This window comes from Sorex araneus, chromosome 3, assembly GCF_027595985.1.
Source record: "Sorex araneus isolate mSorAra2 chromosome 3, mSorAra2.pri, whole genome shotgun sequence".
Classification (NCBI taxonomy): domain Eukaryota; kingdom Metazoa; phylum Chordata; class Mammalia; order Eulipotyphla; family Soricidae; genus Sorex; species Sorex araneus.
Genome location: NC_073304.1, coordinates 233,249,426 through 233,268,638, shown reverse-complemented (window position 1 = coordinate 233,268,638; position 19,213 = coordinate 233,249,426). Strand labels below are relative to the sequence as shown.

At 59.7% G+C, this 19,213-nt stretch overlaps 1 protein-coding gene across 4 annotated transcripts in view; it reads left to right on the top strand.

Moving 5' to 3' along the window:
* SLC39A11 (solute carrier family 39 member 11) overlaps window positions 1-19,213 on the top strand; it is a 190,827-nt gene that overhangs the window by 27,768 nt on the left and 143,846 nt on the right. For 3 of the 4 annotated variants that reach the window (XM_055131242.1, XM_055131243.1, XM_055131239.1), the window contains exons 1-3: window positions 13,031-13,119; window positions 16,433-16,551; window positions 17,558-17,596. In XM_055131242.1, coding sequence (XP_054987217.1) covers window positions 16,444-16,551; window positions 17,558-17,596 — 147 coding nt within the window. In that variant the 5' untranslated portion in view covers window positions 13,031-13,119; window positions 16,433-16,443. Of the gene's footprint in view, window positions 1-13,030; window positions 13,120-16,432; window positions 16,552-17,557; window positions 17,597-19,213 lie in introns of those variants that run through there. The other variant, XM_055131240.1, reaches the window with a different exon arrangement.

Genomic DNA, 19,213 nt, shown 5'->3' with positions numbered 1-19,213 from the left:
TCCCTCCTCTTCCCTCCCCTGCGTCTCCCAGGTCCCCGGATGCCCCTCATCGCTGCATCCCTCCCTGAGTCCCACAGGGCGTTTGTGGTTGTTGTTATTGTTTGGCCTGAGCTGTCAGTGGCGAGGCCCCCTCAGGTGTGTGTGAGGTCACGCTGGGTGGGTGGGGTGGTGGATCTCAGAATCCCCCCCAGGGCCCCCTGGCCAGGTGGGGAGACGGCTCCAGGGGCTGAAGCGTAGGCTTGGCCTGGGGGGCTCGGGTTCTGGCCCTGAGCTGCCCCGCCCACTCCGGGACCCCCTCCCCCACCCAGGAGTGACCCCTGAGCACTGTCAGGGGTTGCTCAAAATCAGAAAAGAGAGGGGGAGAAAAAAAAGACCAGCTAACTTTTTTTTTTTTTTTTTTTGCTTTTTGGGTCACACCTGGCGATGCATTGGGGTTACTCCCGACTCTGACTCTGCACTCAGGATTACCCCAGGTGGTGCTCAGGGGACCATATGGGACGCTGGGAATCGAACCCGGGTTGGCTGCATGCAAGGCAAACGCCCTCCCCGCTGTGCTATCGCTCCAGCCCAAAACAGCTAACTCTTGAAGCAGCAGCTGAGAACCCGTGGTGTGGGCTGGCCTGGAGCCGGGTGGGGGCCCTGCCAGCTCCCCGGTGCCCGGCTAGGGCCGCTCGGGCAGTGCCCAGGGGGGCTGCCTTGTGCCTGGGTCCCCAGGGATGTTCTGAACGACGCTGCTAGCAGCTCTCCGTGCCACTCAGCCCCCGCAGGGCAGCCCCCCAACCCCCCCCCCCGTCCCCCACCGCCCCCTGTGTGCAGAGCCCGGCCTGCGGGCGCCCAGCCCACTCTCCCTGGGAGCCCGTCTGGTCAGCCAGGCCTCGGCCGCAGGATAAAGAGCGCCCGTGGGCAGCAGCGGCAGCGGGATGTTCCCAGTTGTCCCTTCTCTGCTGGGTGCTTGTCCCGACTGGACAGGGCGGGTGTGGGGCAGGGCGGCCTCTGGGCCCTGGAGGGCAGAGTCCAGGGGTGCGGGTGGGCCCCCTGCAGGCGCAGGGCAGCCCCACCTACGCGGAGCAACCGGCCCGCCCTGGTGTCGGAGGGCATGGCGGAAGAGGGCAGGTGCGGAATAAAGCCGCCAGGGTTCCAGACATCACACACACACACACACACACACACCACCAGAGTCACCCCCTTCATACACACACACACACACACACACACACACACAGGGTCACCCCCTCCACACACACTCACACACGCACACACACATACCACCAGAGTCACCCCCTTCATATACACACACACACAGGGTTACCCCCTTTATACACACACACACACACACACCCAGGGTCACCCCCTCCACACGCACACACACACACACACACATACCACCAGAGTCACCCCCTTCATATACACACACACAGGGTTACCCCCTTTATACACACACACACACACACACACACCCAGGGTCACCCCCTCCACACGCACACACACACACACACACACACACACACACACACACACACTGTCTGGAGCAGAGCGAGGCCCATGTGGGTGACCCAGGTCCTGGCCCCCGAGGCTTCTCCCACACGCGCTTTTTGGGGTCCATCATTTTTTAAAAGAACGATCCAAGATCTTAGTGCCTCGACGCGCCTCAGCAGGGAGCCCTGCCTTGCAGGGGTGAGGCCCCGGCTCCATCCCAAACACCCGCAGAACGAAACACAAGGCCAGTCTGGCTGCTGAAGGGCCGTGGAGCTAGGTGGAGGCCCGGAGGGGGCGGGCGAACTGTCTGCCGGGCGTGGGCACCCCAGGACAGGGCCGTGCATTGCTGCTCCGGGGCCTTTGCACAAGTGGGCTCCTCATCTAGAAACCTCCCCGCGCTGGGAGGTGAGGCCCGACGCTCTGGGTTCAGGCTCAGCCTGCGGGCGCCTGGGTGGTGTCCTGGCACTGTGAGGTCTCACGCACCACGGGGCGGGCTCCCCCTTAAGAAGAAGAAAGCCTTGTCTGGTCTCTGCCACCTGCCCCTTCACTTTTTTTTTGGGGGGGGGTCACACCCAGCGATGCTCAGGGGCTACTCCTGGCTCTGCACGAAGGAATCTCTCCTGGTGGTGCTCGGGGGGTACCGTGTGGGGTGCCGGGGGTCCCACCCTGGTCAGCCACGTGCACGGCCAGCGCCCTCCCGGCTGCACCGTGGTTCCAGCCTGCCTTCACCAGCCCGACTCTTCAGGCCTCCCGAGTTCCCTCCCGGACCCAGCGTTAGGGGGCTGCCATTTCTCTCGGGAAGAAGAGGCCGGCAAGGCCCGGAGGGGAGAGGACCCTAGCGTGAGCCCCTCCCCTGCCCTCCCCAGCTGCCCAGCAGCAGCCGTGAGGGTTCTTTTTGGGCGGGAGTGATCAGGCGGTGGTGTGGGGGGGGGGCACTCCTGGCTGCTCTCGGCCAGTCAGGCCTTGGAGTTGAGGGAACGGGACTAAGGATGCTCAGGGGTGCTCAGGCTCCCTGCAGTGCTGGGGCCCAAACTGGGGTCTGGCTGGGGCAAGGCATAACCCTCCCCTGCTGCGCTACCTCCTGGCCCTCGCATGGGCGGGTGCTGCTCCTCCTCCTCCTCCTCCTTCCTCCTCCTCCTCCTCCTCCTCTTTCTCCTCCTTCTTCCTCCTCCTCCTCCTCCTCCTCCTCTTCTTCTTCTTCTTCTGCGCTACCTCCTGGCCCTCGCATGGGCGGCTGCTGCTGCTCTCTCCTCCTCCTCCTCCTCCCTCCTCCTCCTCCTCCTCCTCCTCCTCCTCCTCCTCCTCCTCCTCCTCTTCTTCTTCTTCTTCTTCTTCTTCTTCTTCTTCTTCTTCTTCTTCTTCTTCTTCTTCTTCTTCTTCTTCTTCTTCTTCTTCTTCTTCTTCTTCTTCTTCTTCTTCTTCTTCTTCTTCTTCCTCTTCTTCCTCTTCCTCTTCTTCCTCTTCCTCTTCTTCCTCTTCCTCTTCTTCCTCTTCTTCCTCTTCTTCTTCTTCTTCTTCTTCTTCTTCTTCTTCTTCTTCTTCTTCTTCTTCTTCTTCTTCTTCTTCTTCTTCTTCTTCTTCTTCTTCTTCCTTCTTTTTAATGTAGGAGTACTGCTATTTATTCAGCCATTGATTAAGCTGCTTGAACTGGGCATTGAACTCCACATACTTTATTTTTTAAAAAAATTTTTATTAAATCACCATGAACTCCACATACTTAAAAAAATTTTTTTAAGTGGACATCCGTGAGATAGACCATTACAAAGCTGTTCATAATTGGGTTTCAGTCATACAATGATCCAGCACCCATCCCTCTACTAGTGCAGACCTCCCACCACCAATATCCCCCGTTTCCCCACCACTACCCCCCCACCCCCACCCCCTACCCCAGCCTCCCTCTATGGGAAGTACTTTCCTTTTTTTTTTTTTTTTTGGTTTTTGGAGTCACTCCTGGCTCATGCACTCAGGAATTACTCCTGGCGGTGCTCAGGGGACGCTATGGGATGCTGGGAATCGAACCCGGGTCGGCCGGACGCAAGGCAAACGCCCTCCCCGCCGTGCTGTCTCTCCAGCCCCAGCACTTTCCTTCTTGCTCTCTCTCTTCTTTTCCTTTATGCACTATGGTGTGCAATACAGATTGCACGGGCTCCTTGGATTCCTTTGAGCTGAGGGCTTTCTGGCATGTTCTAGAAGCCTTCTGGAGGGCTCAGCACTGAAAATCTGGCTGCTTTAAAAAAAAGAAAAAGTAGGTCAGTGTGCATTTATTTGACACGTATGTACTGTGTCGTCTCTTGCAGCCTCATCCCTTCTCATTCCCGGAGGCCTGACAGCCCTAATTACAGAGGGGGAGAGTGAGGGGCGGTGGGCGCTGCGCACACAGCCTCTTGCTCCCTGTGGAGGGGGTTTGGAGGGCCGCTGGCCTGGCTTCGGGGGCCAGGGGACAGCAACTGTGAGCTGTATTCGCGCCCCCTGCCGCCAGTGCCTCCCGCAAACTGCCTCTCAGTGTTGAATGTTTTCAGACCCAGCAGAACTGGGTCCTGGCTAATTAAAACTCCAGTTTTGGTCGTGTGTTTTTGTTTGTTTGTTTTGTTTTGTTTTGTTTTGGGTCACACCCAGTGATGCTCAGGGCTTACTCCTGGCTCTGCACTCAGGAATCACTCCTGGTGGTGCTCGGGGGAGCATATGGGATGCCGGGGATCAAATCTGGGTTGGCTGCGTGCAAGGCTAGTGCCCTGTCTGCTGTGCTAGCGCTCTAGTCCTGTAAAAGCCCGTTTCTCGGCATGGCGAGAGAGAGAGAGAGAGAGAGAGAGAGAGAGATACTGGCCTCCGTTTCTCCCTGGCCACGGGTCGTGACATGGGGTGTGTGAGCTGAGTGAAAAACAGGGGAAAGAAGGATCTTTCCGTTTATTCATATTGGCCTGTCATGCTTGGGGTTACTCCCAGCTCTGCACCCAGGGGTCCCTCCTGGTAAGACTCAGGGGACCTTCTGCCATGTCAGAGGCTGCACCCGGGTTGGCTGCATGCAAGGTAAGACAGTAATGGGTGAAGGTCACTTTTTTTTTTCTTTTTGGGTCACACCCAGTGAGGCTTAGGGGTTACTCCTGGGTCTGCATCAGAAATTACTCCTGACGGTGCCCAGAGGACCCTCTGGGATGCCGGGGTTTGAATCTGGATTGGCCACGTGCCAGGCAAACGCCCTCCCCACTGAACTATTGCTCCGGCCGCGGCTCCTTATTTATACGTGACTCACCCAGGGTCTTTCCCCGGCTTCTGCTGTATCGGCCAACGCTGCTGCTCTTCTCTCTTTGAGGTCTTCCTTTATCGCATCTCTGCACAGCTTTGCGAGCTCGGACGTTAGCTTGTGGTTGCCTGAGACTTGTGCCAAACCACGTTGGCGATTGAGCTCAAGAGTTTCCGAAGACAGGCGTCTGTTTGTGGCTTTCTCACTCTCGGCATTCTTCGCACAGACATGGAGGTGCTGAAGCAGTCGATCGTATTCCTCGTTGATGTTGTCAAGGACGGCATCTTCCCACGTTGCTGCAGTAGTGCCAAAGAGCTCCCAGTTGGTGGTCATTCTGGGAGTTGTTTTCTTTTCTTTTCTTTTTTTTTTCTTTTTGGGTCACACCCAGTGATGCTCAGGGGTTACTCCTGGCTCTGCACTCAGGAATTGCTCCTGGCAGTGCTTGGGGGACCATATGGGATGCCGGGGATCGAACCCGGGTTGGCCGCGTGCAAGGCAAACAAACGCCCTACCCGCTGTGCTATCGATCCGGCCCCTGGGAGTTGTTTTTCTTAGGCTTAAATCTTGCAGCCCTTTCTCCCCACTCTATGAAGTAGAATTTTGCATGAAGGAGACGGTGGTCCGATCCCATTTGGAATTTTGGGACAACAGCGACATCAGTCAGACAAAACCTTCGATTGAATATGATGTGGTCAATTTCATTGTGGAACTGTCCACCGGGAGACCCCATGTCCAGCGTTTAGATTTGGCCTTCTGGAACTGTGAGTTACCATGGATGGTCTTGGTCGACATGATGAATTCAGACAGTCTCTCACCCTGATTGTTCCATTCTAGGCCAAACAGGGCGTTCAAACTCAGTATATCAAAATCCTCCGTGAGCTGTATTGTGGATTCACCACCAGGATCTCACCATTCTACAGGGAAGTGATCATTGATGTAAAGAGAGGGGTGCGGCAAGGTGATAGATACCATTTCACTGAAACTCTTCAGTGCCGCCCTTGAGAACATCATGCGACGACTGGAATGGGAAGGAATGGGAGTGAAGATAGAATTACACCACCTCTGCTTTGATGATGACATCGTTCTCATAATGCCAAACATTAGCCAAGTGGCACAAATGCTGGCTGACTTCGACCACGAGTGTGGAAAGGTCGGATTTCAGCTGAATTTCAACAAGATGATGCTCATGAAAAATGAACTAGTCCCTGAAGCTCCATTTGCTCTCAATGGAACGAACATCTCCGAATGCAGCAGGTATGTGTACCTGGGTCGAGAAATCAACACGAGGAATGACTTGGTGCCAGAACTGAGCAGGAGGAAGAGAGCAGTGTGGAATGCCTTCAAGAGCATCGAAGAAGTGGTTGAGAGGACAAAGAACCTCCGACTCCAGGCACATCTTTTCGATTCCACCATTCTTCCTGCACTAACATATGCCTCAGAGACCTGGGCCCTACGCAAACAGGATGAGAACGCTATTCGGGTATCCCAAAGAGGAATCGAAAGAGCTATGCTAGGAGTATCACGTCTCACTCAAGTGAGAGAAGGAATCCGGAGTTCTGACCTCCGTCGACGGTCAAGAATCAGGGACGCTGTCTCGTTTGCCAAGGCATCAAAAATCAGATGGGCCCGTCATGTAATGCGATTCAGAGACGACCGCTGGACTAGAGCTGTTACCGACTGGATTCCACAGGACGTCAGATTCCTCATGGCCGCCCACCAACTAGATGGTCAGATTTCTTCGTCAAATCCCTGAATGAACGATTTGAGGCTCTTCCTGTTCCTGGAGCGAGCAGATATCATTGGGCTACACTAGCTCACGACAGGGACAAATGGAGATGTTACTGGCGCCCGCTCGAGCAAATCGAAGATCAATGGGATGACAAGTGATACAAGTGATACACCCAGGGTCTATCCCCAGCACTGCATAGAGTCCTCCGAGCCCTGCCAGGAGCCATCCCTGAGCACAGAACCGGGAGTCAGCCCTGAGCACAGAGAAGAGAGCCATCCCTGAGTACAGAGCCGGGAGTCATTCCTAAGCACAGAGCCGGGAGTCATCCCTGAGCACAGAGCCGGGAGTCATCCCTGAGCACTGTTGGTGTGGCCTCAAAACAAAACAAATGAGTGAAATCAGCTGGTTTGAGGACCTGGGAAGTGGCTCGGCGGGCTGGCGTGCCTGCTTTGCTCGGGCCCGAGTTTGACCCCCGTCATCGTGGGGTCGCCCAAGTGCTTCCAGGGACGGTGCGGGAGGCCCCAAGCCATTCTCCAGCACCGCTGGGCCCAGGACGCACGGAGCCTTCCAGCGTGCACTGTCTGGGGGTGCCGTGTGCAGCTCCCCTGAACTCCGTGTGTTTCTGGGGCTGCCGGGGGAGGAAGGGGAGGAGGAAGGGGAGCCCCCAGCCAGAGCCGAGGCCTGAGCGAGGGAGGGAGCGTTTGGCACGCGGAGGAAGGGGGTCTCGGGGGGAGGCAGGAGCGGGGCTGGGGTCCCTCGGGGCTCAGAGGCGTGTCTGAGCCGAGCCCGCTGACCATCTGCCTGAGAAGTGGGGGTGCGAGAGGTAGGCGGCGGACGGTGTGACAGGGGTCCCCAGGGGCACAGCAGGGCCTTGGGGACAGGGGGGACGTCCCCGGCCCTGACCCTGGCTTCTCATCACCCCATTCCGCAGCTGCCGGGGGAAGCGCTAATGAGCCGGAAACGGCGCTTGGGGGATGATTGATGGAGGAGCCCCTGGAAAGGATCCAGGGAGCCCCACTTCCCGGCCAGACGGATGCTCACAGTGTCCCGGGGCTCTCGACTGCACCATGCTCCCCCCCCGCCACCCCCTGGGCCCCCACTGCACGAGCCTGGACTTCACCCTCGTCGTCCTCACCTGTCCTGCGGCCTGCGGGCACTCTGGCCCAGAGATGCCCCTTCGGCCCTCTGCCTTGCCCCCCGTTTTCCTGCTTCCTGTCTTTATTCTCCTCCCGGGATCCCAGCACATGGCGCATCGTTTCATTTATTGCTTTCCAAATTTTCCCCCTCATAAAACCCGCCAGCCTGGAGATCCGCTCGGCGGCCACGGTGTGGGTCGTTCCGACAAGCTGCATTTGCCCTCCCTGTCCTTTGTTTGCTGAGTGACAAGCCCTGTCACCCTGCACCCCCCCTGCAGTGATCTCTCCCCGACTTTTTGTTGTTGCTTGGGGGCCACACCCAGCAGTACTCAGGGCTTACTCCTAACTCTGTGCTCAGGGATCATGCTTGGCAAGCTCAGGAGGACCCCGGGGATGGTGGGGTGGGGGGGGGCGGGTAAATAAGTCACCAGGGGTCAAGGATCAAACCCAGTTTGGCTGCGTGTAAAAGTGACTACCCCACTGTACTGTCTCTCCACCCCTTTTATCAACAGGTTTTTGTTTTTTTTTTTTTGCTTTATGGGTCACACCTGGCAATGCACAGGGGTCACTCCTGGCTCTGCACTCAGGAACCACCCTTGGCGGTGCTCAGGGGACCATATGGGATGCTGGGAATTGAACCCGGGTTGGCTGCGTACAAGGCAAATGCCCTCCCCACTGTGCTATCGCTCCAGCCCCTTATCAACAGTTTTATGAAGGAAGGTCCTGGGAGGGGCACTGGGGCCCTCAGCCAGTGGCAGGAGTGGCAGGACACATGCAGGGTCCCCTCATTCCCTGTGACAGCAGGGGTGAATGCTTTTCTTGGGGGGGGTGTTGCCTCCCAAGCTGTGCTCAGGGGGTCCAGGTACCATTTCCGGTGACACTAGGTCGACCAGCCCAGACCCGTTTAGTGCTCAGGTTCTGCGGTGCTGGGTGCCGCCAGGGACTCACCCAGCAGTGCTCTGGGGGCTGGGGGTGCCGGGCATGGAACTCGGGCCCTTGCACAGGGGCTGCCGAGCTCTGCGCTGTCTCCTAGGCCTGCCAGGCAAGTCTCGGGGCTGTTTTTTCCGGGGTCTTCATCGGTGGTGCGGACCCCGGGTGAAAGGTCCACGTGAGTTTGGGTAACTAATGTCTTAATGACTCCATCGAAGAGAGAATTCATTCCTCACTGGGCCCACACTGCTAAGAATTTCACTTCAGGGACCTGAGCGATAGTAGAAGGCTTACGTTGTACATAGCCGGCCTGGGTTCGATTCCTGGCACTCCAGATTACGTGTTGTTTAAGGCTGAGCCTTGTGTGCTATATGTATATATATGTGCTATATGTATATATATGTACATATATATATATATATATATATATATATATATATATATATATCACTGTAGCACTGTCATCCCGTTGCAGGCGGGATACTCTCAGTAGCTTGCCGGGCTCTCTGAGAGGGACAGAGGAATCGAACCTGGGTCGGCCGTATGCAAAGAAAACACCCTACTCGCTGTGCTATTGCTCCAGCCCTTTGAAACTTTTGAAACTAGGAAATATAAAGTCATTTGAAACTAGGAAATATAAAGTCAGTTTTAATGAGCATCAGAAAGGTCCCTCGGGGCCAGAGAGATAGTACAGCAGGTAAGGTGCTTACATCTGACTGATCCAGGTTCTAGCCCAAGACCTATATATATAAATACACACACACACACACACACACACACACACACACACACACACACACACAGGGCTAGAGGGATCGTACAGTGGGTAGGAACTTGCCTTGCATACGGCTGACCCGGGTTCGATCCCTGGCATCCCATATGGTTCCCAGCACCGCCAAGAGTAATTCCTGAGCGCAGAGCCAGGAGTAACCCCTGAGCATCACTGGGTGTGACCCCCTCCACAAAAAAGCGAAAAATATATATGTGTACACATATATATGTAGGGCTGGAGCAATAGCACAGCGGTTGGGCGTTCGCCTTTCACACGGCCGACCCGAGTTTGATTCCTCCGCCCCTCTCAGAGAGCCTGGCAAGCTACCGAGAGTATCGAGCCGCGCGGCAGAGCCTGGCAAGCTACCCATACATATTGGATATGCCAAAAACAGTAACAACAAGTCTCTCAATGAGAGACATTACTGGTGCCCGCTGGAACAAATTGATGAGCAATGGGATGACAGTGACAGTGACTTACATATATGTATGCATTTTATTCTTTATTTTATGCTATTTGCCAGTGCTGGGGATTGAACTCAGGGCCCCACACCGGTAAGGCTCTCTTCCTGCCTGAGTCACCTCTGCAGCCTCATGTGCTTTTTTTTGGGGGGGGGGGTGGTCACACCTGGCGATGCACAGGGATCACTCCTGGCTCATGCACTCAGGAATTACCCCTGGTGGTGCTCAGGGGATCCTATGGGGTGCTGGGATTGGAACCCGGGTCGGTCGCATGCAAGGCAGGCACCCTCCCCTCTGTGCTATCGCTCCAGCCCTGCTGACTTGCTTTTAAAATACGCATCCCTGGACCTGAGCTGTAGCACAGCGGGGAGGGCGCTTGCCTCGCACACGATCCAGGTTCGATCCCCGGCATCCCACTTAGTCCCCTGAGCTCTGCCAGGAGTGATTCCTGAGTGTAGAGCCAGGAGTGACCACTGGGCATTGCCAGGGTGTGCCCCACCCAAAGCAACGAGCAAACCAATCAACCAAGGTAGGAAACTTCTCTCCTGGCCATGGGGTTCCGAGGTCAGTCGTGCCTGCCCTCATAGCCCTTCCTTGGAGTTAAGGAGGAGCGGAAGCAACAGTGCCACTGAGGCCAGGTGACCTGGTGGCTGCCTCTCTGGGCATTTGCCTGCCGGGCTCGGCAGAGAGCACTCTCCAACACCCGCACCTGGGCCCTGGGCCCTCTTTGGGGGAGTCTGAGCCCTGGGCCACCTAGAGAGTTTCATGAGGAGGCCTTGTGATGTAACAGAGTCTCCAGGATGTCATCAGGGCTGTAAGAACCCGGACCCTGGGGACAGGGGGCTTGGCCAGGCGGGGCTTTGACTGGAGGAAGGTACAGGTGACGGACACCCTCGAGAGGGTTGCTGCTCTTCCATGTTTTTCAGGGTGGGGTGGGGGGCCCACCTGGCCGTGCGCAGGGCTGACTCCTGGCTGGGCACTCAGGAATCATGCCTGGCGGTGCTCGGGGGACCCTACGGGATGCCGGGGATTGAACCTGGGTCTGCTGCATGCATGCAAGGCAAGCGGCCTCCCCGCTGTACTGTCTCACCCGTCCACTCTCCCCCCACATTTTCTGGGGGGAGCAGATGTGGAGGGCGTCCAGGCCGAGGCCAGCTGCCGCTCGCAGGGAAGTGACGTGGAAACAAGGATTCCCAGGAAATCCCTTCCCGTGCTGTCCTTGTACCTCCCACGCGACGGTCGGGGAGTCTCTGGGTCCTGCTGACATGTGGGGTCAGTGATTCTTGGCTGTGGCTGCTGGCGGTCAGTCACTCCCCTGCTCCCTGTCCTCTCGCACCCTCCCGCTTGCTTGTCCTTTGTCCCCCAAGCATCACCCCGGCTGGAGAGCTGGGGGTGGGGGTTGAGACACGGTAGCCAGGACTGTGGGGTGGCCATGGGGTGACTGGAAACCGCAGGTTGTACTTTTCTTGGAACTCCTGGGGGGTGCAGTGAGCAAACCCTGGCTGACGCTGACGCTGCGTGGCGTGTCCGAGTGACTGACCGAGGCTCTCCCGCCCGAGCTCGGGGACACGGAGGCCCGGCAGACTCAGCTCTGCACCCAGGCATCACTCCTGGTGGTGCTTATGGGACCACCCGTACGGTCCTCGGCCGTGTGCAAGGCAAGCGCCCTACCCTCAGGATTATCTCACGAGCCCCGTTTCTTCCCGAGTTTTCTGGGGTTCCAATGTTCCTTTGGGGCAGGGGGACTGATCCGTGAGAGCCATGGAGAAAAAGTTCCTCTTTTTGAGGAGGATGCCTCAGAGGGGGGTTCTGGGAAGGCCCTCCCCTCCCCCCACCCCTGCCACCCCCTGGGAGGTGCAGTTTGATTCCAGCCGGGTGAGCTCTGGGGTGACAGATTCCAGGAGGGTTGGGGTGGGAACTGGGTGTTCTGAGGCATTGCCGGAGTGAGCCTGGGGTCCCGGGAGAAGGCACCCAGGTCTGGCTGCAGTCTGGTGGGACGGGGTGGGTAGCAGGGCCTGGACCCCCAGCGCTCTGAGAAGCCCCGAGGGCAGTGCAGGCCCAGACACGCGGGTCTGCACAGACAAACCCCTGTCATTTGGACAAGGTCAGCTGCAGTGGCAGTGGGGGAGTGAGGCAGGCCAGGGTCAGCCTTCGAGAGGGAGCCGGGGGCGCCGGGGGCCACGCGGGGCTCTGGAGCCAGGCAGTGAGGGGCCACGCGGGGTTCCCGAAGGTGCCCTTGGCAGTGGTGCCAGAGGAGGCTGGCCGGGACGCCCACCTGCCTCGGTGAGCCGTGGGGAGCCGAGTCCTGACCGCAGCAGGCACGTGGGCCCAGGCGAGGGCCGGGGGCCATTTGAGGAGGGTCGGTAACACCCGCGTCAGAGCGGACAGGAGACCCCACACACACCCCGCATCTACCCCCCCCCCAGCTTCAGCAGCTGCCGGTTCAGGCCCATGAGCGAGGCCCCCATGGCACTGCCCCTTCATCCGGAAGCGGATGAAGCGCAGCATTCCATCTCGAACTGGAGCTGTGTGTGTATGTGCGTGTACGCGTGTGAGTGTCCACATATGCAGGCATGTATATGTAAGTGCACACCTATCAACAGGTGACTGTGCGTTTATGTCTATACACATGCTTGCCTGTAGCATGTCCAGATGTATACGATGTGAGCACTCATGTATGTGCGTGTATATGAGTGTGCTGCATGTATTTGTAAATACGTGTATTAATGTGTCTGTGTGCAAGTGTCTATGTGCATACATGTTTGAGTATGTATGGGCTACGTGTGCATGTGTGTATACATATGTGTGATATTTTACATATGTGTGCAATTGTGTATGTGTGTGTGAGCATGTTTGTGCATACCTGTATCATGTGTATACTTGTGTTTGTCTGGGATCCTGTATGTGTTTATGTGCACACGCATGTGTGTATATACCTATGCATGTCTGGTTTTTCATTTATCCTGAGTCCAAGCACCCTGCCCCCGCCTTTTTCCCCCCTTTGCTGTTCCCTTTGCTTCTGGGGTGGGGGGGTGTGCTCGGGTGGGGGGAGGACCCGTGCAGGGCCGGCGGTGGCAGGCCCTTTCTGCCCCAGTCTTTCTCTAGACGGCCTGGGGGGACCCTTGGGGGAGCTCTGCGCAGCCCGAGCCCTGGGCGGGGCTCGGGGGCGCGGGGCTAGGGCGCCCTCCGCACGGCGCCCGCCCGCCCGCCCGCGCGTGCCGCACCGCGCCCGGCGGCCGTGAACCCGGGGATCGACGCGCGGGGGCGGGGCGGGTGGGCGGGGCGCGGGCCACGTGTGCGCGGGAAGCAGGAAGTGGCTTCCCGGAGCCGGCGCGCCGGGCCGCGGGCGTGGACGGGGGCGCGCGGGCCCCCCAGTGAGTGGGCTCTCCCGGCGGGCGCGCGGGGGCGGGGGGCCGGAGGGCCGGGGCGGCCGGCGGCGGGGCCGACCCCTGCCCTGCCCCGGGGCGAGCCAGGGGGCGGCCGCAGGGTCCCCCTCCGCCCCTGGGCGCCCCTCGGGGGGCTCAGAGGGGTCCCGGGAGGCCGGTCTCTCCAGTGCCGGCTGCTCGCAGTCCCCTCGGGCGCGCCGGGAGAGGGGGGCTGGCGCCGCTGGCCCCGCACAGGCATGGGCAGCCCGGCTGGGGGTCAGCCGCCGACCCACTTAGGCGCCGGGGCTCTGAGAGTTTGTGGGTGCAGCCCCAGCCCCAGAGGTGGGGTCCCACCGCGGGGTGGGAGGGGGCGCCCCTCCTGTCCACACCCCCAGGACAGCGCCGGGCTGCAGGTGTCAAAGGGGAGAGCAGGGCCGGCGGGGTTGGGGTCAGAGCCGCAAGGGGCCCCGCCAGTTGCACCCCCCCTCCCCCAGCACCCCCTGGCATCACCCCGAATGGGCAGCGGCCTTGCCGGCTCCTTGGAGGCGGGGCCGAGGACTCTGCTCACCAGGAAACTGAGCCCAGTGTAGGTTGACCCGGACACTCCCTGGGAGGTCTGGAGGAAGCAAACTCGCAAGTTGTCCTGACTCGGCCAGGAGTGCTCCCTCGGAAAGGGGCCTTCTCATCTCGAATGTTCACCCCCCTCCATGCACATTTGGACTCAGCACGCCTGAGATGATGCATTTCCCACCAGTGCCCAGCGCCCTGCCCCACCACCGCCTCCCCCCCACCCCCGCGCTGGAGCCACTGACCACCTTGGTTGAGGACTGCAGAGGAAGCGACTTCTAGCAGGGACAGAGGTCCTGGTTTCTCCCCCGTGTTCCCTGGTCCTGTGTCCCGGTATCAGAAGGTTTAGAAAACCCGTTTTTCTCCCTCCGACCCCCAGGGCCACCTGCCCGCCCCCTTCTGCTCCTCAGCCCCCAGGCCCCACCTTGCCCCTCTCCTGCAGCCTGTCCCGGGACCCTCAGCCCTGGAGTTTCTGTGGTGCTGGTTGAGGCCTGACTCACTTGCTGGACACGGAGACGGTGAGGCCTGGGCCAGGCTGGGCCCAGGCCGGGGCGTTCTCAAGTCTTCGTTTTTTTTTTTTTTTTTTTTTTTTTTTGCATTTTGGGTCACACCCGGCCATGTGCAGGGGTTACTCCTGGCTCTGCACTCAGGAATTACTCCTGGCAGTGCTCAGGGGACCCTATGGGATGCAGGGGGTTGAACCCGGGTCGGCTGTGCACAAGGCCAATGCCCTCCCTGCTGTGCTGTCGCTCCAGCCCCACGTTGTCAAGTTCTTGTCCACCAGCTGGAGACATGGGTGAAAAGGTCCAGGTTAAGCTCACACATGAGCCTCTGGTTGACCGCACCCAGGGGTGCAAAGACCTCATTCAGCTCCTAGACCCAGGGGTGCAAAGGCGCTCTTGCTCCTTCACTCAGGGACCATATGTGGTGCTCGGGGTCGAACCCAGGTCAGCCCCGTGCATGGCAAGTGCTGAACCCACTGTACTAGACTGTGGTCTGGCCCACGAACTCCTCTTTTTAGGGCGACTTAATAGGATACACCAGATGTAAGCCAGAGTTAGGGGGTCTGTTGCCGCCGCCAGCCCGAGACCCCCCTATACATGCCCGGTGGGGCATGCCATCTCTTCCGGTTCTGTTTTTGATTCTGGGTCACACCCAGCGATGCTCAGGGCTTCCTCCTGGCTCTGCACGCAGGAGTCACTCCTGGCGGTGCTTGGAGGGGGGCCCTATAGGATGCCGGGATTGAACCCGGGTCAGCAGCGTGCAAGGCAGACAGACGCCTTATGGGCTGTACGATCTCTCCGGCCCGTGGGGATACCGTGTGGGCCCAGGGGTGTTGCTTCCTGGAGCCTGTGATTTCATGGTGCTGGGGCCGTGCCTGGGATCTCCGGGGTGCCCTGGGGTTCCCTGCCTGCCTCAGGCGGGGTCCCCCATCCTGGGCCTCGCCCCCTGCCAGTTTCCTTCCTGGGGCCACGAGGAAGGAAGTGGCTTTAACTGCCAACCTGCCGGGAGGGCCCCCCGTGTCCCGGCCAGCGCCTTGTGTCTTGGGGGGCCTGGCGGGTGTGCGGGTTGAGAAGTTTGGGTCTAGGAGCTGAATGAGGCCTTTGAGCCGTTCCCGCGGTCTGCCAGGCGCCCGACACGCGGGTTGTAACTTTCCATAGCAGGAGGCAGACGCCACCGGCCCAGTCCAGAGCCCGGAACTGAGGGTGGGGAGCGTCAGAGGGGGAGCCACGCCCCCTCCCAGAGGGCCCCCCACCCCCAAAGGCTCCCTCTGCAGCTCCTGGAGTGGAAGGGGCAGGAAGTGCCGCCTGGGGTTCATTCTCCCCGCCCGGGGGTGAGGGTCCCAGCGAGGGAAGCCGGCCCTGAGCCGTCCGGCAGGTATTTCGGGGTGCCAGGAAAAGTCCTCTTTCATGGGGGTGCCAAGTGTGGAGGAAGCCCCTCCCGGAGGAGCCGGGTGTGGGGGCCCGCTCTGGGGGGTGGGCTTCACCTGGGGAAGGCAGACGGGGTGCTTGTGTAGGGACCGGGACCCCCCAGGCTGGCCTGAGGGGCCAGGATGGAGAATCATGTCAGCTGGTGGCCCCAGGGCCCACACAGGTGTCCGTGATGGGGATGCACAGTTAGACGGTGGGGGGTAGGGCGTGCTGGGTGAGGAACGGGGCCATGGGGTGAAGGTTTGGATTTAGGGGGACCCCCTCAAGGAGGAGCCGAGAGGGGCCAGAGATCATGGCCACTGAGGCACTTACCTTGCATACATCAGGCCCGGGTTCGATCCCCGGCATCCCATGTGGTCCCCTGAGCACTGCCAGGAGTGATTCCTGAGTGCAGAGCCAGGAGGGACCCCTGAGCACCACAGGGTGGGGTGTAACCGCCCTTCCCCCAAGAAAAGGAGCTGGTGGGGGCAGAGTGGATGGGGCAAGGGCAGGTGGAGTAGAATGAGGACCTGGGACCCCAAAAACCCAGGCGGGGCACGGCCGAGCCACTCCCTGGGCTGCGGGGACAGACATCAGGGCTCCCTTCCTCTGGGCTCAGTCACCCACGTTCTAGCAGCTTCTGGAAGGATCTGCCAGGTGGCCACGTCTCAGGGGGCTCCCCTGGGAGGCCGCCTCGACCCCCGACCCCTCTGAGGTCACTGATGATCGGAAGACGCGGAGGAGGAAGTCTGGGCTGTGCGTGGGGTCACCACGGGCCATTTCCCAGCTGAGGGGGACGGTGGGGGAGGGCGTGCGGCCCCCCTGACCCCCCACTCCTCCCACAGCCGGATCCAGCATGCTCTCGGGTGTCAGCCCCGTGTCCCAGGCCCTGCTGGGCACCTTCTTCACCTGGGCCATGACGGCCGCGGGGGCCGCGCTGGTCTTTGTCTTCTCCAGTGGACAGGTGAGTGTTCTGGGGGGGGCGTGGAGGGGTGCGGCTGGGTGCGGCTGGGTGCGGGGGCGCCTACGGGCCCTAACTGTCCACATCAGGGGCCTCCCAGCAGGACCAGCGGGTCATGCTAACCCCTGGCCCACTCCCCTTGAAAGTGTTCCCAGAACCTTCCAGAAAAGTGTTTTGTTTTGTTTCTGCAGGGCTGGTGGGTGGGGTCCCTCTCAGCGGTGCCGGGGGGCTGTTGCAGTTCAGGGGGCCGTGTGCAGGGATCGGGGATTAAACCGGGGTCGGCCACATGCACAGCAGATGCCTTTCCCCTGTTGGATCTCTCCAGAAACTTCTGGAAAGCTTCTGATTCCCAGGGAGAGCCGAGCCAGAGGCTGCCCGGGAGGACGGTGCTGGCTGGGGGTCCGGGAGGGCTGGGAGGTCGTGCAGAGAGGGGAGATGGGACCCCGCTTGCCTCGCGCCTGCAGCTCCTGTCCCCCGCCCGGGCTGCCTTCCTGAGACCTTCTTTTTTTTTTTTTCCTTTTTAATGAATCACCGTGAGATAGTTACAGACTTACAGACTTTCAGGATTATGTTTCGGTCATACCACGATCGAATACCCATCCCTCCGCCAGCGCCCATTCTCCACCACCAATGATCCCAGCATCCCTCCTGCCCCCTCACGCCCTTCCCAACCCCCCCCCCCCCGTGGCAGGCACACCCCCTCTTTCTCTCTCCTTTTGGGTGTTAGAGTTTGCAACACAGGCACCAAGCGGCCATCCTGTTTGGTCCATCGCCCACGTTCAGCCCCCGTCCCCCATCCCGAGCGGGCCCTCCGAGCATCCTTCACCGAGTGGTCCCTTCTCCGTCCCAGCTGCCCTTTCTCCGGGCCGTGGAGCCGCCCTCCTGGCCCTTGTCCCTACTCTCCTTGGGTGTTGGTCCCCCATTCTGTGACTTCACATTCCACGGGCGAGTTCCCCCCCTTTGCCCCGGAGACCTCCCTGCGCCTGAAACCTCTTGTTTTCCTTTCCAGAGGCGGGTCTTAGACGGGAGCCTGGGCTTCGCCGCAGGGGTGAGTAGTGCGAGCGCGTCCCGTGAGTTTCTCAGGGCCGCTCTGCGGGGGGCGTTTCCGGGACCTGGTGCTCTGTGTTCCCTGGCGCGGCCGCCTCCCTCCTGGCACAAAGCTCTGTTTGTTTTCCAGCACATCCGTGCCCCGGTGGCTCTTTAGACACGGAAGCAGCCTCGTGGGCCGCACTCGGGGACTCGTAAAATGAGATGATACTGAGCCCCGGGGCGGCAGAGCCTCCCCCGGGCACACGCGGGAGCTTTTGTGAAATCGAATTTCCTTCCCTCCTTGTTCCCCCCTTTAAAGACCTTTGTTGCAGACTTTGTTTGGTTTTGGGCACTGCCTCCGGGCAGTACTCAGGCTTTCTCCTGGTTCTGTCCGGGGGTGACTACGGGACCCGTGCAGTGCTGGGGAATCGAACCTGGGTGGCTGCCTGCAGAGCCAGCCGCGCCTTACCCCCTGGACTGTCCCTCTGGCCCCTGGACATCTGGGGCATCTGAAAAGCAGACAGAACCCCTTGGCACCCCCGCAGGTGCCTTCGCTGGCATTGATGTTCGGTTTCTCCTGCCCCCTGCTTTCTTGGGAATATTTTGTCAGGCAGAGATGTCCCAGAGGTTTTTTTTTTTTGCTTTCTGGGTCACACCTGGCGATGCTCGGGGGTTACTCCTGGCTCTGCACTCAGGAATTACTCCTGGCGTGCTCAGGGGACCCTATGGGATGCTGGGAATCGAACCTGGGTCAGCCACGTCCAAGGCAAATGCCCTCCCCGCTGTGCTATCGCTCCAGCCCCACTGGTAGCTTATCTTATTCTTCATCCCATTCCTGTGATTTGTGCCTCGGGCCACCTCCTGGATGCTTTAACTCGGTGCCTTCTGACTGGGCCCTGTGCTTGCAGATTTTTTTTTTTCTTTTTGGGTCATACCCGGCAGTATTCAGGGGTCACTCCTGGCTGTGCACTCAGGAATTACTCCTGGCGGTGCTCGGGGGAACCATATGGGATGCTGGGAATCAAACCCAGGTCAGCCACATGCAAGGCAAACGCCCTCCCCGCTGTGCCGTCGCTCCAGCCCCACTTGCAGATTTTCCAGCGGGGGTCACAGGGCTGGAGGGTGGACACACAAAAACCCGTTTGCGGTTCCTCCGCTTCCGTGTTGGTGTTCTTTCCCCAGATAGTCCTGCCTGCAGGGCCCTGGCAGCTGGGCCCCTGAGCCCCGTTTCCCTGGCCCCGTTCTCCGCTCCCGAGTGGCACGTCCCAGCCCGTCTCTGTGGGGTGCCGACTCCATGTGCCAGTGGGGGGGTGTAGCCGTGTTGGGGTGCGGCTGGAGGGCGAGGCTGGGCCTGCCTGTGGACAGACTCGCGCGGTCGCCCTGCGGCTCTCGGAGTTCTCAGACCCGCGGGTGGGTAATGAGGAGCTACTCATTCCCCTCACGCCTGGTTTGCGCGAGCGCCTTTTCTCTCGCTCACCCTGAAGAAGACACGAAAACATCCAAATCAAGTTGCTCTTAATTTACTCACGACGCCGCTCACTCAGCCACAGAAGATGCAGCCGCGCGCTGAGTTTTTCCCGTTTGCCGTCTCTTCTTCGTCACAGTTAGGTGTCGTGGTCCCCCGGTCTGGGGGGAT